This window comes from Crocuta crocuta, unplaced genomic scaffold (assembly GCF_008692635.1).
Source record: "Crocuta crocuta isolate KB4526 unplaced genomic scaffold, BGI_CrCroc_1.0 scaffold45, whole genome shotgun sequence".
Taxonomy (NCBI): domain Eukaryota; kingdom Metazoa; phylum Chordata; class Mammalia; order Carnivora; family Hyaenidae; genus Crocuta; species Crocuta crocuta.
This window is the reverse complement of record NW_027530544.1, coordinates 2,432,736-2,455,480: the sequence shown is the minus strand read 5'-3', so window position 1 is coordinate 2,455,480 and position 22,745 is coordinate 2,432,736. Positions and strand designations below refer to the sequence as shown.

At 35.5% G+C, this 22,745-nt stretch overlaps 1 protein-coding gene across 3 annotated transcripts in view; it reads left to right on the top strand.

The window, feature by feature from the left end:
* The window catches only part of CCDC14 (coiled-coil domain containing 14), a 47,636-nt gene that overhangs the window by 9,920 nt on the left and 14,971 nt on the right, over nt 1–22,745 (top strand). For 2 of the 3 annotated variants that reach the window (XM_077767622.1, XM_077767621.1), the window contains exons 6-10: nt 5,010–5,246; nt 5,352–5,446; nt 6,342–6,840; nt 9,109–9,250; nt 20,569–20,651. In XM_077767622.1, coding sequence (XP_077623748.1) covers nt 5,010–5,246; nt 5,352–5,446; nt 6,342–6,840; nt 9,109–9,250; nt 20,569–20,651 — 1,056 coding nt within the window. The remainder of the gene's footprint in view (nt 1–5,009; nt 5,247–5,351; nt 5,447–6,341; nt 6,841–9,108; nt 9,251–20,568; nt 20,652–22,745) is intronic. The other variant, XM_077767623.1, reaches the window with a different exon arrangement.

Here is a 22,745-nt window from a genome sequence, read left to right as displayed (position 1 = left end):
AAGCAGAGATATGTTTACTGGGGCCCAGTGGACAAATAAAGGAATGCAAGCACCAGTTGCTCATTCCTCTAGTCTCCTCTTTTTTTCTCAAGGCAGGTTCTTTCTTGTCCGGGGCATTCTTCCTTAGGGAACTCTCATTTGGAATGTATGTGGCTGACAGTGGTGCCATGGTAGCGACTTGCTGGATCCAAGCTTTACTGCTTACTAGTCAGAATTGCAACAGAAAACAGATGGCAGTACTCTAAGATAATTCAAGGAGGGCTTATTTACAGAGGAACTCCTTACAAAGGTGTGAGTGGGGTATAGGGAAACCACAAGGGATTATGCTAGCCCAGTGCAAGCAGCAGGAGCAGAGGCCTTAAGAGATGAGGTTAGGGAGAGGTTACTGGGACCCAGATACTATTGTTTAGAGTAGGCTGCCATGAGAAGAGCTGTGAGCTTCAGTTAAGGAACAAAGCTGGCCCAAGTTTCCTTCAAAGAGGGGGTTGGGAATAAATACTCTGACTTTATGCTTCTTTCTTTGGTACTGCTGAGGCTCTCAGTGGGTCAGACTCCACTGGAACCCTTTTGATGTATATCAAGTCTGGGATTTGATTTTTATTCTTACAGGCTAATAAGTTAGCCTTACTATGTCATGGATGCTGGCAGGATACACAAGATTCCTAGGTCAGAGACAAAGGACTTTATTACTCACACAGAAAATAAAGTAAGCAACATGTATATTAGCTTATTTCCCCATCACTACCAATTCCTATGAGGATGATGTGATAGACCCAGATGGATGCTGCTCATCATAGAGGTTTATTTCGGCTGAGGAACATTGAGCTTGGGAAATCCATTGCTTTGGTAGTGAGCACTTGTCTCAGGGAAGCGTTACCTTATCCCTCAAGGTTTATTCAGTACAAACACGACCCTGAGAAATGGTCCAGGTAAGAGTTTAGGTTAAGGTCTTACTTCCTTGGTATACTAAGCAAGACACATAGGAGCACAAGAGACCCATGAGGACTGTGTCTTAACAGTGTAATCCATATAGGTTAACATCCCAGGGAGAGCAGTGTGGTAACAAGTAGAGGATGGATCTGGAGGAGCAGATGAGAGATACGTGGCATTCTGGATCCTCAGACTCTAGAATTTTAAGGAATTTATTACAGCATGTTAAGTAGTATCTTGTGTATTATTTTAATTTTAAGATAGTAACCATCTTCTGGAGTGTGATCTTATGTACCTTCTGTCTGGAATCTGCCTGATCATTGGATGTCTCTGGGGTCAAGCTCACCCACTTTATGCAGACTAGGAGTAAGGAGGCAGAAAAGCAGTTCCAGAAATGCATTGAGTTTCTTGAGAGTGCTTCTGACATTTAAAGAAAAAACATTTTTTTAATAAGCAACTTTTTACATTTCATAACTGTCAAATGCTATGGGCACATGGCTCTGCTTTCAGCAATATACATCTATTGCTGCCCTTATCTTGGGGAAATAAACTGCTACAGGGAGAATACTTTGAGCACTGATTGCCCCCATTAGGGGTAGGAGTTCTTTTACATATTTCAAATTATAATAGGCATCCAGCAGCTCTTATCTGTAGTGGTTATTTGTTTTATATTTGTGTGGCAGAAATTATCTTACCATTGGACAATGCTTGTACATCCAAGCAGTAGGTCTTGTACAGAAGCTAGGATTCAAGGACTAAAGTCTTGTGGACTGAATAATGAGTGCCTCCCTTTCATGAGTTCTAGTTATCAACTGACACCAGTTAGACATATTGTCATCCTAATCCATTAGGTAACATTTTCATGTAGGGTGCATTGATGTAATGAGCAAGAGCAAGAAAATAGATCTTATTTGTATTGTGTGGTAACAGGCTCTTTTGTTGTTGTTGTTGTTGCTTTAATTTTAAAATTAGTAGTAATTTAAATGTAGGGGGAGGGAAGGGGCAGAGATAAAAGGAGAGAGAGTATCCCAAGAAGGATCCGCACTGTCAGCATGGAGCCTGGAGCAGGGCTTGAACTCATGAACTGTGAGATCATGACTTGAGCTGAAATCAAAAGTTGAACGCTTAACCAACTGAGCCATCCAGGCACCCCTAAATGCAAACTCTTATATCAATTTATGATTTTTAACTTGTCTTGAATAATTTGCTTTAAGATTTGTCTCTTAAATACAAATCTTTAGCATTATCAGTAGAGTTTTGTATAAACTAAGTTGAAGGAATAAATTAAGTCATTTTAATTATAAGGCTTTGATTTTTTAAGAAATGTGTTTGAAGTTTATTAATTTATGTTGGATGATGACACCTTCTAGCAGATACAGAGGCATAATATTGTAGCTCAGCTTTATCAGAGATTGTGAAAACCACTCCTTGAAAAGAAGGTGAATGAGAGCCAATGCTTGAGACCCCTAAGTGTAAAATCTAGAATTCATCAAACCATGCAATTCTGTCTTGGATGGGACCAAAGAAAATTCAAGTGTAGAAGAGAGACCCAGGAATCAGGAGGAAAGGAAGACCAGTAAGAGGATGGCCAATGGGCTGCCTGTGATCTCACCCTCCACCATCTTAGATTTCAAAGCTAAAAATATTTTAGAGATACTTTTCCACTTATTATAAAATTGTATTTCCAATAGGAAGTAATTTTTTTTGCAGAAACGTTCATTAACCAGTTTGCTGTTGCTCATCTATTCAGATAATGAAGAATAACTTCTTTTTGATTTTAATCACCTCAGAGGGCACATGTTTAGAAGTATAGTGTTGATATCAGATGGGAATATTTGTGAATATGAAATATTTACTTGTCTGAGTTAAGACTTTGCAGCAGTTCTTACTATGTGCTAGAAGTAGGTGATACTTCTATTATAGTATTTTTTACAATGAGGAAGAAGAGTCCAAGAGAGGTTAAGTAATTTGCTAAAAGTTACTCAGCTAGTAACTGTTAGAGCTTGTACTCAGGTCTGGGAAAAATGTTCCCAGGAATAAATCATCTGAAAAGGAAATGTACCCCAAGTCTAAATAGAAGCATCTATTATCTCATGCATTTTCATAGTCAAATAATAAGTAGTCTTTTTCTTTAGATATTTTTTCTATCTTCACTAGTTATATTTAATCTGCCTTTAACTTTTTGGTTTGACATGTTTTATGCTTTTGGCAGTGTTTTTATTTTTAATCTATATATATTTGGAGAATTTCATATCATTTTTTAAAACTTCACTTTTTGAACAATTGAGGAGTAACTTGCGTAAATCATTTGCACAAACGATAAATTTTTGCATATGTATACACCCATATAGTTACTACCCAGATGAAGAAACAGAACATGTTGAGCACCCTCCCATGCTCTGCCCTGTCATCATCCTCACCACCACCTACCCTTATCCTTAAGGAACTACTTTTCTGACTTGTATCTCAAGATATCTTGGAGAATTTTACCTATATTTGAACTTCATATAAATGCAGTTATATACTTTGTAGTCTGTGTCTAACATCTTTCACTCATTATGTCTGTCAGATTCATAGAGGCAGTTGAATATATCAGTAATTTGTTCTTTTCCATTGCTGCATCGTGTTCCATTATATGAGTATACCACAGTTTATCCATTTCTATTATGGATAAACTACCATCCACTTCATGGCTATTTGGATGTTATCATTTTTGGCTACTGCAGATACAGCTGTTGTGAACATCCTTGTATGAGCATCTCTTGGTAGCCATGAACACTCACATCTGGGAGAACATTTGCTGTATCATAGAATAGATGCTTCTATTTAGACTTGGGGTACACTTCCTTTTTAGATGATTTATTCCTGTGAACATTTTTCCCAGACCTGAGTACAAGCTCTAACAGTTACTAGCTGAGTAACTTTTAGCTATATATATATATATTCTATGCCAAAAGCTAGATATTTTCTGAATTTATTTTGTACCCTGATAACCAATGGTCTACCAAGAACACTCATTTTCTGTTCAGTCTTTTAGAAAAAGTTTGTGAAGGGGGTCTTATTAGGGAAATAGATCTTGATACTGATCTCTAGAGTAGTGCTATGTAGAAAACATTGTTTTTCATGTATTAGTTTATTAATTCCAGGTTTCTCCCTTGTACTACATAGTAGGTAGACTAATAATGAGACTCTATGGGGGCAAATAATAAAACATAAAATACAGCCCTGCCTAAAGAAGCTTATAGTTTAGTCAGATAGACGAGAGAATGGAAGATAAGCAATATAGTGCAATGTGCAAGTGACATATAATTCATAATAGACACTATGTGCTCTGGGAAGGTGAAGAGCAGTCATTGGAGTAGAATGATTGGAAAAGGCTTCACGGAAGAGGGAAGCCTTCAGATGAGCCTTGGTGCGTGGGTAGAATTGAATTGGAAGAATTGTTCATCGCAAGTAATGTTATAGGAAGGTGAGAGAAGCTTTTTGAGTGTGTAAATTGGCCTGACTGGAATGAGAAATTTGAGTTGGGGTTATTGGGAGGATGGTGGGAAAAGTTGGTTGTGGTCAGGCTTTGGAAACTTTAAATGCCAGCTTAATATTTTCTTTGAGGGCCCATTGTCTAGATTAAGCACACTTTTATTCTTGATCTCAGGGCTCTGATTTTTTTTAAATGGTCCAAGCATTAAAATTGTTACAGACTATTGTGTCTCTCCTATTCCGTATTCCCCGGAGAGCATGAACTGGATAAGAAACAAGGTGAAAGAGTTTTATTGGATTTTAGAAATAACACCCTTAAAGAGGGGTCTTATAATTGAAGGAGAGATTTCACAAGTACTATTTAATAGAGACTTTAAAGACGTAGTATAGATAATTTTTGACTGGAGAGCTCACAAAATTCATTAACTACTTTTAAAAGAGAATTTGAGGTGATTTTCTTTAGGGGGTGATAGCAGTAAAGCCCTTCTGTAAAGTATATGGTGAATTGAGCTATTTCTGAAAATCTTTTTCTTCCCTCATATTTTATGGTAAAAGTTTTTGAGGAATCCTGTTTCAAGAATATTTTCCTTCTTCCACATTAGTATCTTCAGATAATAAGAAATGTATATCTAATGAAACTTCTACTGGAAGTGAGAGAGACTCATCAAATATACCACAGAATTGGTCATTTCAGGATCATTATAGAATGTATTCACCGATAATATACCAAGCCCTCTGTGAGCATGTGCAGACTCAGATGTCAGTGATGAATAACTCGGCTTCAAAGAACAACCCTGAGGGAATTCCTGCTGTACATTGCCATACCATGTCTGGTTCTGGTTAGTATGAATGATGTTTTAAAAAGCATGAATATAAACTCTAAGTTGCCTGCTTTTTGTAAAAGCAGTATGAGATGTGGTAACTTTTTCCCTCTTACCTTTTAGAGTCTCAGGGAACTCCGTATTCTAGTTATGGCTTATCGACCTCCACCCCAGTCCAGTTACTTCAGTATCCATCCTGCCTTCCAATGGTTCATTCTGTGGGTACATTTTATATATTCTACAAATAATTATTTGCTTTCACAAACTGTCACCTTAAGAGAGAAATTTGAATTTACTGATTGCATTGTAATGTCCTAGGATGTAAATACTAATTATCTTTTCAAATTATTTTTTACTAGAAATGTTTTACCTATTCATTATGGACAATGTGGCGGGGGGAGGGAAAAAGATCAGTAGAAAACAGAAATCACTCATACATACCACTTAAGCACAATTGTTGTTAACATATTGACGGAGCACTTTCTAATTATTTAATTCTCTGGGTTTTTTTTCTGGTTTTTATTTAAGTTTACTTTCTTTTAGGAATATGTTCATAATGAAATATGCAGTTTTATGTACTATTTTTTTATTTAGCATTTTATTGTGAATGTGTTTCTCTATTAATATATACCTTTTGTGAATTTTTAATAAGTGAATGGTTAGTGGATATACTGTGGTCTATGTAATTACTTCCCTATGGGTAGACATTTAAGTAGTCACTTTTTACTACCATAACATTTCTGTGAACATGTTTGTGCAAAAGCTTTTTGCATGTTTGAGCTTATTTTCTTGCAATGCAATTTCCTAATGTGGGAGTTTGTTTTAGTCCCAAGGTGGACTGATTTTTGATGCCTTTCAACCATGTGTGATATTTGTAAAGACTTTATTTTAGTCATGGATTTATAATGTTCCCATATTGCAGAGCGAACTAATTAATAAGCTTGAAAAAAAGAGAATATTGTGGAGAGGGGAAATCTGGCTTCCTCACTGGTCATCTATAACTCCATCCTACAAAAGTCATTTTCTAATATTTCTAGTTTGAGTTCATTATAGTTAATTCCTACAAGTCATTGCTCACATTTTTGAAGACTTACCTTGTTTTCTTATCTTTAGGAAGTTCAGACTGATGGTGACAACCAGTTTGCATCGCAAGGTAAAACTGTTTCTATGAACTGTGCTGATGTTCTACGGAATTCCCTCCATATTGGTCTTGGAGTTCCACGCAACCTGCCCAAAAGTGACAGACCAGCTATTGCACGCCTCCAGCAGCCGGGTCTCGTTAATGGGGTTCTGCCACAACACGAAGTTCCTAAGGAGCCAGACTTAGTAAAGTGTTTTCAAACATATATGAATCTATTGCATTCTCATCCAGACAGTCAGACACACCAAAGCCCCACTCTGTTACCACCAGCTTTCCTGTCCCATAATGAAGAGAGATGTGGCAATGAACACATTGGAGAAGTCCCAAGTGAAGGAAAGGATTTAAACATACATGTGCGAGATTCAAGAATAAAGGATGTACAGAAGGCAAAAAATGTGAACCAGAGTGCCGAAAAAGCCAGAACCGTGAAGTATTTGTTGGGAGAGCTCAAGGCCCTGGTAGCAGAACAAGGTACATGAGCACCTTTAAAATGAATTTCTGTGGTGTTAATGCTAAATAGCAGTATCTTATTATTTAGTTATCATTTAAATTTAGAAAAATTGACATGGAGTTTGTGGTATTTTCCATAGGAATATGTCTTGAGCTGATAAGAAAGTGAGTTCTGCCTATGTTATTGTTTAGATTTTGATCTCTTATGTTTCCTGTGGATTTGAAATGTACAAGAGAGAATCAAAACAGTCTTTTACTTGCAAGCATGTATTCATTCTACTTGATTCTGAAGGACCTTGGAAGATTCAGCCAAAGAGAATTTACAGCCATAAAGTTTTAGGGGTTAGAAGACGCCTAACGATGATTCACTCTCTAGCACAGACTGGTAATTTTTCCTATTTTAAAAAGATGCAGAGATTTTCTTCTCATCATTTCTTTAATAACCAACTGTTGCAAGGTTTAACAAATCTGACTTGGAGGAGTAATCCAAACCTTTTTTGCCCTTTTTGGTTTACTTGTGGGTTTTTTAATTACATCAAAACAAATGTCTCAGATGGAATTATGAGATATTTGAGCCAAGTTGTATTTGTTTTCTGTGTGTATATGCTAAATAATGGCTTTCATTTGGAGTTAGTTACAGTTTTGTCATCTCAGAAAACACAGTGATTGATTGTGGAAGCACTGACTGAATACCTAATATTTGCAGAGAAAAAGAAATTCTAAATCTTAAAATGTGTTATAGGAAGAACATAGCACTATTAATCCGTTCAGTATATTAAAATCTCTGTGTTTTCAGACCTTCAATTTATTACTATTCTCTTGACCAAATACTTAATCATGGTAACAATAATAATAAGATAATGTTAGGTATCATTTATTGGATACTTACATGTGGCTGGCACTGTGCTGTTTTATATGCATTATCTCATTTAATCCTCACAGCAATCCTGTGAGGTATTGTTATCTCCAGTTAACAATGGAGAAGAAATCTAAGCTTCTAAGTTAGGAAGTTTGACTAAAGANCATTATCTCATTTAATCCTCACAGCAATCCTGTGAGGTATTGTTATCTCCAGTTAACAATGGAGAAAGAAGAAATCTAAGCTTCTAAGTTAGGAAGTTTGACTAAAGCTTTGTTGCTAGAAAATGGCGGAGCTCAGGTCTCTGCCTCCAATGCTTATGAGCAAAACCACTCTACGAAGGATTGGTAGGGAACTTCTCAGTAATTGGTCACAGATGTTTACTAGGTACGTGTATTTTACATCAGGGGGCTAAAATACCTGTGGGACTGAGTAACAGTTTGTAACTTAAAATATACTTTCTACCTCTTTGGGATATAAGAGAGTTAGTATAATTATTAAATGTTTTCAGTCCACAGAAAATTTGAATGGAAATGAAGGGGTAAATACAAAAGGACAAAAGATCTAAAATCCACCTACCTGTGTCTGTTTCGCACCTCCAAAATCATCCACTCCCCACAATTAATAGCAAAAACGGTATTGCTTTTGATGTGACACCAAATGAGGCATAACTGGTTGTTTTACATCTGCTTTATAAAATTAAATACTAAAACCTTATCAGAGTAGATCCTCCCTCAATATTTTGCCAAATTGAATCACCTAAAGAGAATTCTTTCTTTATGTCAGGATCAAAGGTTGTGTTGTAAGTGTTAATACTTTACTCAATTCTAGGAAACCCTTCAGCAATGATAGGAATCCATTAGTGGGGCGCCTGGGTGGCTCAGTCGGTTAAGCATCCGACTTCGGCTCAGATCATGATCTCATGGTTCGTGGGTTCAAGCACCGCGTCGGGCTCCATGCTGACAGTTAGCTCAGAGCCTGGAGCCTGTTTCAGATTCTGTGTCTCCCTCTCTCTCTGACCCTCCCCTTCTCACACTGTCTCTCTCTCTCAGAAATAAAACATTAAAAAAAATTTTTTTTAAATAAAAATAAAAGGAATCCATTAGTCCTTTGGGAATATGAACCGGGAGACATAATTATCTTCCTACTAGACTCTTTAACTGAAAAAAACAAACACAGTAATAATCCTGTGATTGAAGATTAATCTTTAGTTTACTGAATTTCTTTAGAATTCTTTTGAGTAAACAAATGCAGGCAGGAAAAAAGAGGAAAATAAGATATATATATCAAATTTATAAGTAATTGAGTTGTTTGTTTATAGCAAGTATGTACATATCTGAGAAATTTTCTTTTTTAGTAATACACATAAATAATCTTATCTAAAAACAATTAATGGTATTGCTTTTACTCATTTCTTCACCTGTACATAGAGGATTCAGAAATTCAGAGATTGATTACAGAATTGGAGATGTGTATATCTCTGCTTCCAGCAATAAGTGGAAATGCAAACATTCAAGTTGAAATAGCACTGGCCATGCAACCGCTAAGAAGTGAAAATGCTCAGTTACGCAGGTAAAAATTGTTATTTGAATATTTTTGTCATATGCAGAGATGTTCCATGGCCAGAACAAATGTGCCAAATCAGGTATCTAGGACTCTGTGTGAAAAATAGATTTAGTGTTTTATTGTGTTTCTACTTTTACCTCTCCATTTCTAAACATTGTTAGCATTTTCTAACTCCTCTTCCGTTGCTTATGCTCACTGGTATGTGTTTTCTCCCACCTCCTTTACCTCCATTGTCACTTGGTCATAGGGTACAGAGAGGAAGATGAAGTTCCTCGGTATTTGTCAAGCTAGTCTAGGCTGTGCTGCAATTTGAAATTCTAGAATCTCAGTGGTATAGCACAGTGAAAGTTTCTTTCCCCCTCATGCTGAGCCAGCATGGGCCATTATCCTAGGACTCAGGATTTAGGTTCCCTCTATCTTATGAGGCCACTATCTCCTAAGATAATGTTTTTCAGGGAAGAGAGAACATGGATCTGGCACACCATCTCTGTACCTCTCAGCCCAGAAATGACAGTCTCACTTCAACTTCTATTCTGTAGGCTAAAATGGGGAAATGAGGCATATGGTCCTGCCTAATGTAAAGGTCTGGGGCATAGAATTTTCCCATACTGCCCATATACCCTGGAAGGTAAGGAGAACCTGATAGGGGCGAGCACCATTTTCTCCACCACACTCAAGTCATTGGAAAAACTCATTTAAATTCTTAGATATTTTTTCTTTTGGCTATCTTATGTAGGAAATAACTTACATATTATTAGCAATATCCTAACTTTGAGTGTTTCAGTGATGACCACCAAGGCCACTGCTCCAGTGTCTATACTCTGCAGAGAATTAGAATACATATTCAGTGCTTCTGCAGCACTGTGGTGTGAGTGTGCCCTGAGAGGGTGTTAAACTTGTAAGAGCTGTAGACGTTGTGCCAGATAGGACCTGCAAGGACCTGCACAAACATTTTTAAGAAATTAGAAAGCAGTAAAATAGGATTGCTAGTTGGAGAGCAGCTTAAATTTATAGATCTGGAGCCTGCAAAGGCATGACACCTAGTGAGATTTACTTGCTTAGGATTATGTCTCTAAAGGTCATTAGTCTCCAAGATACTATGATATAAGATGAGGTTGCTGGACTTAAATTCTAATAATACTGTCTTCAGTTCTGACCTAAGCAATCCCTGTAATAGCATTAATTTTTCAAAATAAAAAACAAGTATGAATAATAGTAATGGTAACAGCCAGGAGTACTACTAACATTTATTAAATGTTTCTAATGTGCCAGGCTATGTCCTTCATATATGTCATCTCTTTAAATTCTCAGAATGGTTCCATGAGGTAGGTATTATGTTACTCTCATTTACACATGAGGAAACCCAAGGCACAGAGAGGTTATGTAACTTGTCTAAAGTCGCATATATAAGAAGATTCAAACCAGGCAGTTTGCTTTTAGAGGTCAAATTATCTTAATTTATACACTTCTGCATTGCTTTTGCTAGGAAGTAGAATCTAACTTATTTATACTTAAGTACTTTAATATTTAAGTGTATTTTGTGGAAGAAAACTATACTGTAAACTATTTGAAAGAAACATGCTTTTAAAGGTATGACCATCAAATAATTGGTTTTTCTTAAATAAGCATACCAGAACTTAGTCTCAGATTATTGTCTATTTTAACATGTGCTGATGGGAATATCAGGATTTCTTATTTTATTTTCCTTCTTTAGAACATTTTAGAATTGTTTTAGGAGCTAATTTATAAGCTACTCAAGAAAAGGAGACTTACTACTTCATTGGTCACTGCTTGTGATTAATTTTTTTAAAAAAGCCACTAGTTTGATGTTCAACCACTTTTTTTTCAGACTTGGCACCAGTTCTTTTTGGCTCTGTGTCCTTAGGGGACACACATTATATAGCATGTGATTCCCATTGTTTACTTGGCTTTCTAAAAAATGAAAAATAAAGAATTTATCAGTTTGTCTTTTTAGCAGAATGAGGTTTCCAGCAGAAGTATAGAAATTTTTGTGCCTCTTTGGTAACTATTTGGAAAGAATCATCCGTAATTTCCATTACAAATGGAAGTTGGAGTACAAAGGTTTATTAGAAAGTGTTTTTCAGCATTTTCAATCAAAAACCTTTGTTTTCCTGCATGGACGTTTAGAAACTACATGTTTCTATTTAGCCAGAAAAGTGATCTTTCAGGACTTCCTTGGGGTTTATTGCCACCTTGTGGCTTAAAGAAATAGCCAAGTGCAGTGATTCTATGGTAATTGGGCATTTTTGGCAATTTGGGCTGCACAGTTTTTATTTGGGACTTCTGATAAAATGCTCAACATTTATCCTTCCTGGTTCCTTCACATGAAATATCTATAGTGCCCAATTCATTGTGACTTCCAAAAGCCCTGGCACATTCCCAAATTTCCTCCGTGAGGTTTTGTGGGGTACTACTTCCAGTTAAGAACCATTGAGCTAGAGAATTCCTTAATATTTATAGGGCAGGTTAGAATTCATGACCACTTCCTGACTTTAGACTCAAATATGAGACCTCTATGTACTCACACAGAACAAAAAAAGAAAACAAAAGACAAAAAGAAATAGAAGTGAGCGGGAGGAGACATGGGTCATGGGTGGTATTTGGTCTTTTGGCTTGATCATTTGACAGACGATAACATAATTCTCCCAGATGGAAGCTACTAGAGGAAGAATATATTGTTTCTTTGTTTATTTCATGTTATTTTTGAGTTCGATGATATGGGAGGGCCTGTGAGTTAAGATTTAGATGTGCTGAGTTTGTCATTTAGACCATCTGGAGATATATATGGTAATAAGTAGAGCACAGGAACAAGATCCAGGATGGAAGTGCAGACTTGGAAGTTATTCCCTGAACACATTTTTATTGAGCTTTTACTATAGATTTGGCACTGATGCAGGCACTGGAGACAATGGTGATTAAGAACAAGTGATTTGTAAACAGACAAATAAACAAAAAACCCCAAGTGATTTGTGAAGTGATGTGATCTAGGATGAAACTAGAGTGTGTGCTGCTAAGCAAAGTTAGTCAGAGAAAGACAGATACGTGATTTCACTCACATGTGGAATTTGAGAAACACAATAGATAACATAGGGGAAGGGAAGGAAAAATAAGATAAAAACACAGAGGGAGGCAAACCATGAGAGATTCTTATTAAATACAGAGAAAAAAACTGAGGGTTGCTGGAGGGGAAGTGACTGGGGAAGATGGGCTAAATGGGTGATGGGTACAAGGAGGGCATTTGTTGGGATGAGCACTGACTGTTATGTGTAGATGATGAATCACTGGGTTCTACTTCTGAAACTTACTTGAATTTAAATAAATAACTTAAAAAAGAAAAGAACAAGCAATTTGTTATCAGTGTGTAAGTGGTAAATTCGTCAGGAAGGTATACAGTGGGGACCTAGCCAAGGGTAAATTGGTAGGGGAATAACAGCTTTTTAGGGAAAGAACACAGGAGGAGACTGAGAGAGAAAGCCAAGAAGGAGCTAGTCAGGATATGGCAGGAAAGCTGGCAGAGGGATGTCACAAAAGCCATGGGAAGAAAGAATTTATTTGTATAGCATTCAGAATAAACAGACTGATAGAAGAGATAAAAGAGGGTCAAGAATAAACATCACCAGATGAATTGCTCAAATAAAACCCAAGAAAACTTAAAACCATATTCCATAGTTTGAAGGAAATTAAAGATATTAGAATCTTTCTTTTTTTTTTTAATGTTTTTATTTATTTCTAGGAGAGAGAGAGAGACAGCATGAGCAGGGGGAGGGTCAGAGAGAGAGGGAGTCACAGACTCTGAAACAGGCTCCAGGCTCTGAACTGGCAGTCAGCACAGAGCCTGATGCGGGGCTCGAACCCACGAACCGCGAGATCATGACCCAAGCGAAAGTTGGACGCTTAACCGACTAAGCCACCCAGGCGCCCCTAGAATCTTTCTTAAAGGCAGGAAAAAAGAGAATGCTTAAAGGAGAAAAGACAGAAAAAAGAAAAGAAAAGTGAATTACACGAGGTCAGGAAAATGAGGTAAAAAATCTTACAAAAAGAAATCAAAATAAACAAATGATGAAGCCAAGGATCTTATATTCCATTAGGATATTTATTATATTCCATTAGAACCTAAGCAATATGAACTCTCATTTTGTTGTTTTTTGGGTTTGCTCTTTCCCCCCCAAACCTTTTGGTTTCAGTTCCTACTAAATTCATAGTTCAGTGTCTCCTACCAGCTGTAGCTTATTCTTCTTCCCAACCCCCTTTTTTTTTTTTAAAAAGGTATTGATTTATTTTGTGGTAAAATATAGATGACAATAATATTTGTCTTTTTAACCATTTTCTAAGTGTATATTTCAGGGTCATTAAATACATTCACAGTGCTGTGTTCCCACAACAACTATCCATTTCCCCCAATTTTTTCATCCCCAACATAAACTTTGTACCCATTAAACAGTAATTCCCTTTCTTCCTTCCCCTTAGCCTCTGGTAATGTCTGTTCTCTTTGCTATGTGAATTTGGGAAGGCTGAATGTTTGTCCCTTTTATTTGCTACTATATTTCCAGCACTGAGAATTGTGCCTAACACTCTGATAAATGTTTGTTAAATGACTGAAGGCATGGTGGATAAATTTGAAGAAACAAAATAGAGAATAATTAAAAATTATTGTAAAGAAGATACCTATGGAAGAGAAACAAAGAATGCAAAATTTGGCATAATTAGCATTCCTGATAAAGAGAACAGAACAAACGGATTAAAGACAATGTTAAATGATCTGTATTTAATGGGAAATTTAATAATCTAAAGCTCTGTGTCAGAGTATCAGTAAGGCATTCAGGATCCCAGGAAAACTATTATAATGATCAACACCAAGACATAAGCTAAAAAAGTCACTACATCTTACGGACAAAATAAAATTAATTTTGATAGACACTCAAAAGCAAATAATATATTAAGAGAAAAATATCAGGCAGGATATTTTTCGCAGGAATATTCATTGTCTGAAGATCATAGAACATTATTTACAAAGATCTAAAGGAAAGTAAGTATGCCCCAAGGGTCTCCTATGTGGCCTAGCAATCCTTTCGGTGTAAAGGCAGCAGTCATAATCTCAGGAGTACAAGAATTTAGGAAATATGGCACTCTTGGACTCCTTTAAAAATGACAAAAAAATTTGTTGAATAGCAAATTCCAGTCAACCAAGAGATGAATTCAAATAAAGGAGTGGATTAGAGATGAACATTGAATCTATACATAGAACTAAGACAACTATGGGAATTAAGTTTATAGAGTAGACTGTGTTAGTAATCTTGACAATATAGATTCAAAATTAATCTTTTATATCCTATTTCCTTTATTTAAGGTTATCTAGGAATAGTATTTTATCAGATAGAGAAATATTAGCCCAAAGTTCAGTAATTCTAATTTCACTTGTTAATTTTTCCTTCAGATAAAACCATGTAATCCTAAATTCAATACACAATATTTTAAAATAGTATTTTTTAAATGTATATTTATTTTTGAGAGAGAAGAGAGACAGAGTGCGAGCAGAGAGACACACACAGAATCTGAAGCAGGCTTCAGGCTCTGAGCTGTCAGCACAGAGCTTGACACAGGGCTTGAACTCACGAACCGTGAGATCATGACCTGGGCCAAAGTTGGCCACTTAACTGACTGAGCCACCCAGGCACCCCATAAAATAGTATTTGTAATATTATCCTGTTATTTAAAAATTCTGTTAGGCCAATTTTTTCCTATCTTTATAGGCTTAAAAAATGTCTGAATGATATCCAGCAAGTAGTGATTATTATTTCTGCTTAGAATTGTGCTGTAGTTCTAACTAGTAAAATAAGACAAGAAAAGGAAATAAAAGCCTTTTATTTTTTTTAAATGTTTTTGTAGTGTTTATTTTTAAGAGAGAGAGAGAGACAGAGCATGAGCAGGGGAGAGGCAGAGAGAGATGGAAACACAGGATCCAAAGTAGTCTCCGGGACCCAAGCTGTCCGTACAGAGTCCGATGTAGGGCTCAAACTCTTGAGCTATGAGATCCTGACCTGAGCTGAAGTCCGATGCTTAACCAACTGAGCCACCCAGATGCCCCTATAAAAGCCTTTTAAAGTATAGGCTGTATTATTCACAGATGACATGATGGTCTTTGTAGAAAATACTATAGAATCTACAAAAAAGCAACTAAAGTTAATAAATGAGCCTAGCAAGGTTGTCAGATATGAGATCAATATACAATAGACAATTATATTTCTATATACTGGTGATGAACAATTTGAAATGAAATTTAAAAACATTACTTTTAATAGTATCATCAAAAATATCAATTTATATGTAAACCAACTTGATCAATTTATATGTAAACCAACTTCACAATAAACTATTAAAAAAATTTAAAAAATAAAAAAACAGTTTAGGGATAAGTTTGATTAAAAATGTATGAGGCCTGTATACTGAACAGTATAAAGCATTGCTGAGAGAAATGAAAGAAGATATATTTGAGAGAGAAATCAGATGCATAGATTATAAGACTTATTATTGTTAAGATGTTAGTTCTCACCAAATTGATCTATATATAGATCCTATGTAATTGTGGTGAAAACCCCCAGAGGTTTTTTTTGTAGAAAGGTGATTCGAAAATTTATATGGAAATACAAAGAATCTAAAATAACCAAACCAAAACAACTTAAAGAAAGGAGAATAAAATTGGTACTATCCTATTTCAAGGCATAAAGTTACAGTAATCAAGACAGTGTGGCATTGGTGTAAGGAGAGACATGTATAATTGAAACAGAATGGAGTCCAGAAATAAACTCACACATAAATATAACCAACTTTTGACAAAGATGCCAGGGAAATTCAATAGGGAAGAAAAGAATAATCTTTTCAATAAATAGTACTGGAACAATTGGAGAGCCATATACAAAAAAAAAAGAAAAAGAAAAGGAAAGAAAGAAAAAACAACCACTTCAACCTTTACCTTATACCATGTATAGAAATTAACCTGAAATCACAAGTTTAAATATATAATTTAAATATACAGAACTTATAGAAAACATAAAAGAATCACTTAGTGATTCCGAGTTGGACAAAATATAAATAGGAAAAAAATTATAAGTTGGACTTCGTCAAAATATAAAATTTGCTCTTCAAAATATACTGTTACTAAAAGTGAAGAGGCAAACAATAGAATATTTGCAATACATTTAATAAAGGACTTATACATATAGGACGTATGAAGAACTGTTACCACTCAAAAAACGGGCAAAGTATTATAATAGACAATACATCAAAGAAGATAGATGGATATCAGATAAGCATTTGAAAATATTTCATTGTTGTTAATCATTAGGAAAATGCAAACTAAAACCATGATGAGATAATACTACATACCCACAGAATGGCTGAAATTCTAAAGACTATCCCAGATGTGAGTATGGACATGGAGGAAATGGCACTTGCATAATTTACTGGTGGGACTATGAAATGGTACAAATACTTTGGAAAATAGTTTGGTAGTTTTTTAGAAATTAAACATAAACCATAAGACCCAGTCATTTCATTCCTAGGTATGTATTCAGAGAAGTAAAAGCCTATGTCCACACAAACGCTCACTTGTGAATATCCATAGGAAACAATCAATGCCTGTTAGCAGGCAAATGGATAAAGAGTCGTATGTCCAAACAATAGAATACCATTCAATAGTGGGAAGGAGAGAACTATTGATATGCGCAATAGCATGGATGAGCCTTAGAATTATGCTGAATGAAAGAAGGCAGACTAAAGTATATATTGTATGATTCCATTTACAATATAATTGTAGGAGTACCTGGGTGGCTCAGTTCATTAAGCATCTGACTCGATTTCAGCTGAGGTCATGATCTCACCATCATGGAATGGAGCCCCACATGGGACTCTGTGCTGGGCATAGAGCCTACTTGAGATTCTCTGTCTACCTCTCTGTCTCTCCCCAGCTCATGCTTTCTTTCAAAACAAAACAAAACAAAACAAAAAAGAATATAATTGTATACTGTATAAATATATAGTGTAAAATTCCAGAAAATGCAAACTAATCTATAAATTAGTGGTTGTTTGGGAAGGGGATATTATGAAATGGAGCATGTGGAAACTTGGGGGTGTGATGAATATATTAATTGTGGTGATGGTTTCACCACATCATGTCCAAAAACCTAATCTGTTATGTATATATTTCAAATATGTGTGTTTAATATATGTTTTATTTCAATAAAGCTATATTTAAAAACAATGAGTAAACTGAAAATAGAAATATTTACCTAAATGGCAGCAGTTTTTTTCCTCTGTTTAAATCAAGTACATGAAAGTATAATACATATTATTTGTTAAAAACGTGTAACTATTTTAAAAAGATTATCTTTTGTTATTTTTTATCACACATCATTTTTTATGGAAAAATCATGTTTGAAAAGCCTGGCTCTGAAAGCGGGGAGCGAGAGGGAAGGAGAATCGCTAAGGGTACAGTTGGAGTGGAGGGAATATTTTCTTAAGATATGGGAGCAAGTTTGTTACTCTTCTCAGCTGAGGCACATGAGCCAGTAACAGGTGAGAAGCTGCCAGTGCAGAAGAGAAAAGGAGTGGAATAGGAGCAGAGTCCTTTAGGGTACAGGAGGAAATGGGATTGGGGAAGCTGATGAGGCTCCCTTTCTCTAAGACTAGAAGAAAGAAATGAGTTTAGTTTATATATGGATACATTTGTACACCCTGGGGCAGAAGGACAACAGTTCGTCCCCAAACCATGTTATTTTTAGTGAAAACAGGAAAGTTTCCTACTGAGAGGAGGAGGATAGAAATGAGAGGCTTACAATGAAGGATGAAAGTTTAGGCTGGCTGTATAGGGGAAGAGAGGAAATTGTTGACTGTAGATGTACAAAAGGATTATCAGACAAAGCTTCTGTCACATACTTGGTGTAAGAAGACCTCAGTACCTTCTGTTTTCCTAGAAAATACCAAAAGAAGCATTCCAGTTGGAGTTACAGATCACCAGTTTCTGTTGCCTTTTCTAGATCTGCACTCTTTGTTATAAAGAGGAAATTTCAGAAAAACAGAACTGAAGTAAAACAAACATGGGATTGTAGTATACTGTGTTCTCCTGTACCTTGCTGTTTTTCATTTTATAATATGTCTGGAAGATATTTCCATGTCAGTACATGTAGATATCTCTTAAAAAAAAAAAAAAACCCTGTGTATTATTCTTATTATGGATATACCATAATTTATGTAGCATTTTAAGTTGTTTCTAACTTCTCACTATTAAATATTGCCATTGTGAACATTTTTGTATATATCTAAATATTGTAGTAGATGCTTTTGCACATGTAAGCTACAGTTGACCCTTGAGCAATGCGAGTTAGGGGTCCTTATACCCTGGAAAGTAAAAAATCTGTAACTTCTGACTCCCCCAAAACTTAACTAATAGCCTACTGTTGACCAGAAGCCTTATCAGTAACATTGAATGTGTTGTTGATTAACATATATTTTGTATGTTATGTATATTATGTACTATATTTTTGTAATAAAGTAAGCTAGAGGAAAAAATATTAAAATCATAAGGAAGAGGAAAATACATAAACAGTAATACACTGTGTTTATCAAAAATCTGTGGATGAGTGGACCTGCACAGTTCAAACCCATGTTGTTCAAAGCTCAATTATATATCTGAGGCTAGGTAACTTAGAGTTAGAATTATTTTATTAAAGATAATAAACATTTCACATTTTGTTGGATACTGTCAAATTGCTGTTCAAATGGTTCTATTAGTAGACTCCCACCAGTTGAGAGAATTCATTTGCCTCACCAACACATAATGTTATTTCCTTTCAATTTGTGAATCCTGTGGCCATAAGGTATCTCCTGTTTTAAATTCGCATTTCTTCATATTAGTGAAGCTAAGCATTTTTCATTTGCTTTTATAGGTCATTTCTATTTCTTATGTGAATGCCCATTTTTATTGCCTCTCTTACCAGTTTGCAGGATCTCTTTAAGTGTTAATGGATCTTTTGTCTTTTACATATGGTGGCAGGTATTTTATTCCAGACTGTTAATTGTAGAACAAATTTTAATTTTGATACAGTCAAGTATTTTATTCTTTTCCTTGATGTTTGCTGGGTTTTGAATCTTGCTTAGGAATGTCTTCTCAATTCAAGATTATGTAGATTTCCACCAAAAATTTGTATAGTTGCTTTTGTTTGTTTATATATTTTCTGTATACCTCTTTAATCTATCTGGAATTAATACATGCAACTGATATGAGGTAGAGCACTATCATTTTAGATTCAGTAACAAAATTAAATATTTTAGTGCAGAATATGTTCAGGTAATTAATTCCAAAAGATAATAGAGATAACTTTTTTCAACATTAACTTCTTAGAAATAAACATTTTTGTCATTCCTTTTGCTTGTTCCAATTTGTGAAGGGACCACAAATTGTGAAGTTCATTATAGGGCAAAGCTGCCGCTTCTTAGCATTGTCTTTTAAAATAAGGCCATTACATTTTTCCATCTAATAAAGAAATTATTAGAAGCATAGATTTGCATTTCCCAATTTTTTCAGTGTGTGACAAACCAAGTAGATGCATGTCTGATAACGTCAGTCCATGTAGATATTCTAGTTCATAGTTAGATCTTTTAAAGAGTGTGTTGATAACTACAGTAATGAAAAGAGAGTGTTGAAAGACAGAAGAAAATAGCAAGAGGAGAGATAGGAAACAAAAAAAGACAAGAAAATCATAGAACAAAAACAGGAAAGAAGAAAAATAAGAGAAAAGTCAACCTTTTTCTTGTGAGGGGAGAGTTGAATGTTGTCCAGACAATCTTTTAAAAATTATCACAGGCTCTATCACAGGCTCTATAAATAGTAGCAGTGATGTGGTTTTGTTGTTTTGTTTATTTGGTTATTGTCTTTTCTGGGGATGAGATGGACTTCCGCTATCCTAGTGGGTACCATTTTTCATGCTGTCTTTTTAATTTTTTATTGTTTTAATCTTTTTTTTTCCATCATCAGTGTACTCATTAATCCCCATCTCCTCCTTCCCCCATCCCCCCACCTAGCTAAGTGAAATAAGTCAGTCAGAGAAAGACAAATACCATATGGAATTTAAGAAACAAACGAGCAAAGGGAGAAAAAGAGACAAATCAGAAAACAGACTCTCAATTAATAGAGAATAAACTGATGGTTAGCAGAGGGGAGGTGTTATCCTTTTTAATAGGTTGTTAGATGTACACTGTTAAATGAGTTTGGGATTCATGGAATCATATTTCTTTATTATTTTCTTTAGGCAACTGAGAATTTTGAACCGGCAACTTAGAGAACAAGAAAAAACTCAAAAGGCACCTGTTTCTCTGGAATGCAACCTTGAATGTAGGTAAAAGAACTTTAAGAACTGATGGTAAATTCTTTGTGTTTCTGGAAATACTGATAAAGAGTTGAGCTTTCTTAATTATTTTGTCATAAGAGGACTTTCTTTTAATCTACATTTGAAAAAATAGGAGTTCTTATTAAAAGTAAAATCGCACAGAAACAAAAATAAAAGATCTGTGCTATTATGTCCCAATGATACGCTCCCATTTCTTTTTAAAAAGGCTGTATTTCCTTTCACATGCCTTCTGTTCATATAGAGTTGATGTGTTTCACAAATACTGAGTTCCTATTGTATGCCAGGCACTAATAGAACTATATATATGTTTTATTTTTTCTTTTTTAAAAATTAATTTTATTTAATTATTTTATGTTTTATTTATTTCTGAGAGAGAGAGCGCGCGAGCGAGCAGGGAAGGGTCAGAGAGAGAGGGAGACACAGAACTGTAAACAGGCTCCAGGCTCTGAGCTAGCTGTCAGCACAGAGCCTGATGCGGGGCTCGAACCCGCGAACCGTGAGATTATGACCTGAGCCAAAGTCGGACGCTTAACCGACTGAGCCATCCAGGTGCCCCTATTTTTTCTTTTTTAAAAATGAGATTATACTTAATGTGTTCTTCTGTAGCTTGCATTTATTCACTTAACATGTAGGGGGCATTTTTATTTTTTATCCTTTTTCAACTTTTTATTTAAATTCCAGTTTGTTAATGTACAGTGTAATATTAGTTTCAGGTATAGAATTTAGTGATTCATCACTTACACACAGTACCCAATGCTCATCACAACAAGTGCCCTCCTGAATACCCATCACCAATTTAACCTATTCTCCCACCTACCTCTCCTCCAGTAACCCTTAGTTTGTTCTCTGTTGTTTCCTGTTTGCCTCTCTTTTTTTCCCTATGTTCATCTGTTTTGTTTATTAAATTCCACATATAAGTGAAATCATATGGTATTTTCTTTCTCTGACCATTTTACTTTGTTTATCATTTATACTCTCTGACTTCATCCATGTCATTGCAAATGGCAAGATTTTATTGTTTTTTATGGCTGAGTAGTATTCCATTATATATATATACCACATCTTCTTTATCCATTCATCAGTAGATGGCCATTTGGGCTTTTCCCATAATTTGGCTATTGTTGATAATGCTGCTATAAACAACAGACTATATGTATTTTTTTGAATCTGTATTTTTGTATCCTTTGGGTAAATACATAGTAATGTAATTGCTGGATTATAGAGTAGTTGTATTTTTAACTTGTTGAAGAATCTTCATACTGTTTTCCAGATAGGCTGCACCTGTTTACATTCCCACCACCGGTGTAAGAGTGTTCCCCTTTCACTGCAACGTTGCCAACAACTGTTATTTCCTGTGTGGTTCATTTTAGCCATTCTGACAGGTGTGAGGTGATAGCTCATTGGGTTTTATCTATATGTTTGTTTTGAGAGAGAGAGCAAGAGAACATGTGCATCTATGAGCAAGGGAGGGGCAGAGAAAGAGGGAGAGAGAGAGAGAGAGAGAGAGAGAGAGAGAGAATCCCAAGCAGACTGCACGCTCAGCATGGGGCCACATGTGGGGCTTGAACTCATGAACAATGAGAGAACGACCTGAGCTGAAATCAAGAGTGAGACGCTTAACTGAGCCACCCAGGCACCCCTCTCATTAGTTTTGATTTGTATTTCACTGATGATGAGTGATGTTGAGCATCTTTTCTGTTAGCCATCTGTATGTCATCTTTGTCTATTCATTTCTTCTGTTCAGTTTTTAACTGGATTATTTGTTTTTTGAGTGTTGAGTTTTATGAGTGCTTTATGTATTTTGGATACTAACCCTTTAACCAGTATGTCATATGCAAATATCTTTTCCCACTCTGTAGGTTGCTTTTTAGTTTTGTTGATTGTTTCCTTCACTGTGCGGAAGCTTTTTATTTTGAAGTAGTCCCTTTGAAGTTGCCTTTGTTTCTCTTGCTTCAGGAGACATATCTGGTAAGAAGTTGCTATGACTGATGTTAAAGAGGTTACTGCCTATGTTCTTCTCTAGGATTTTGAATATTTCCTGTCTCACATTTAGGTCTTTCATCAGTTTTGAATTTATT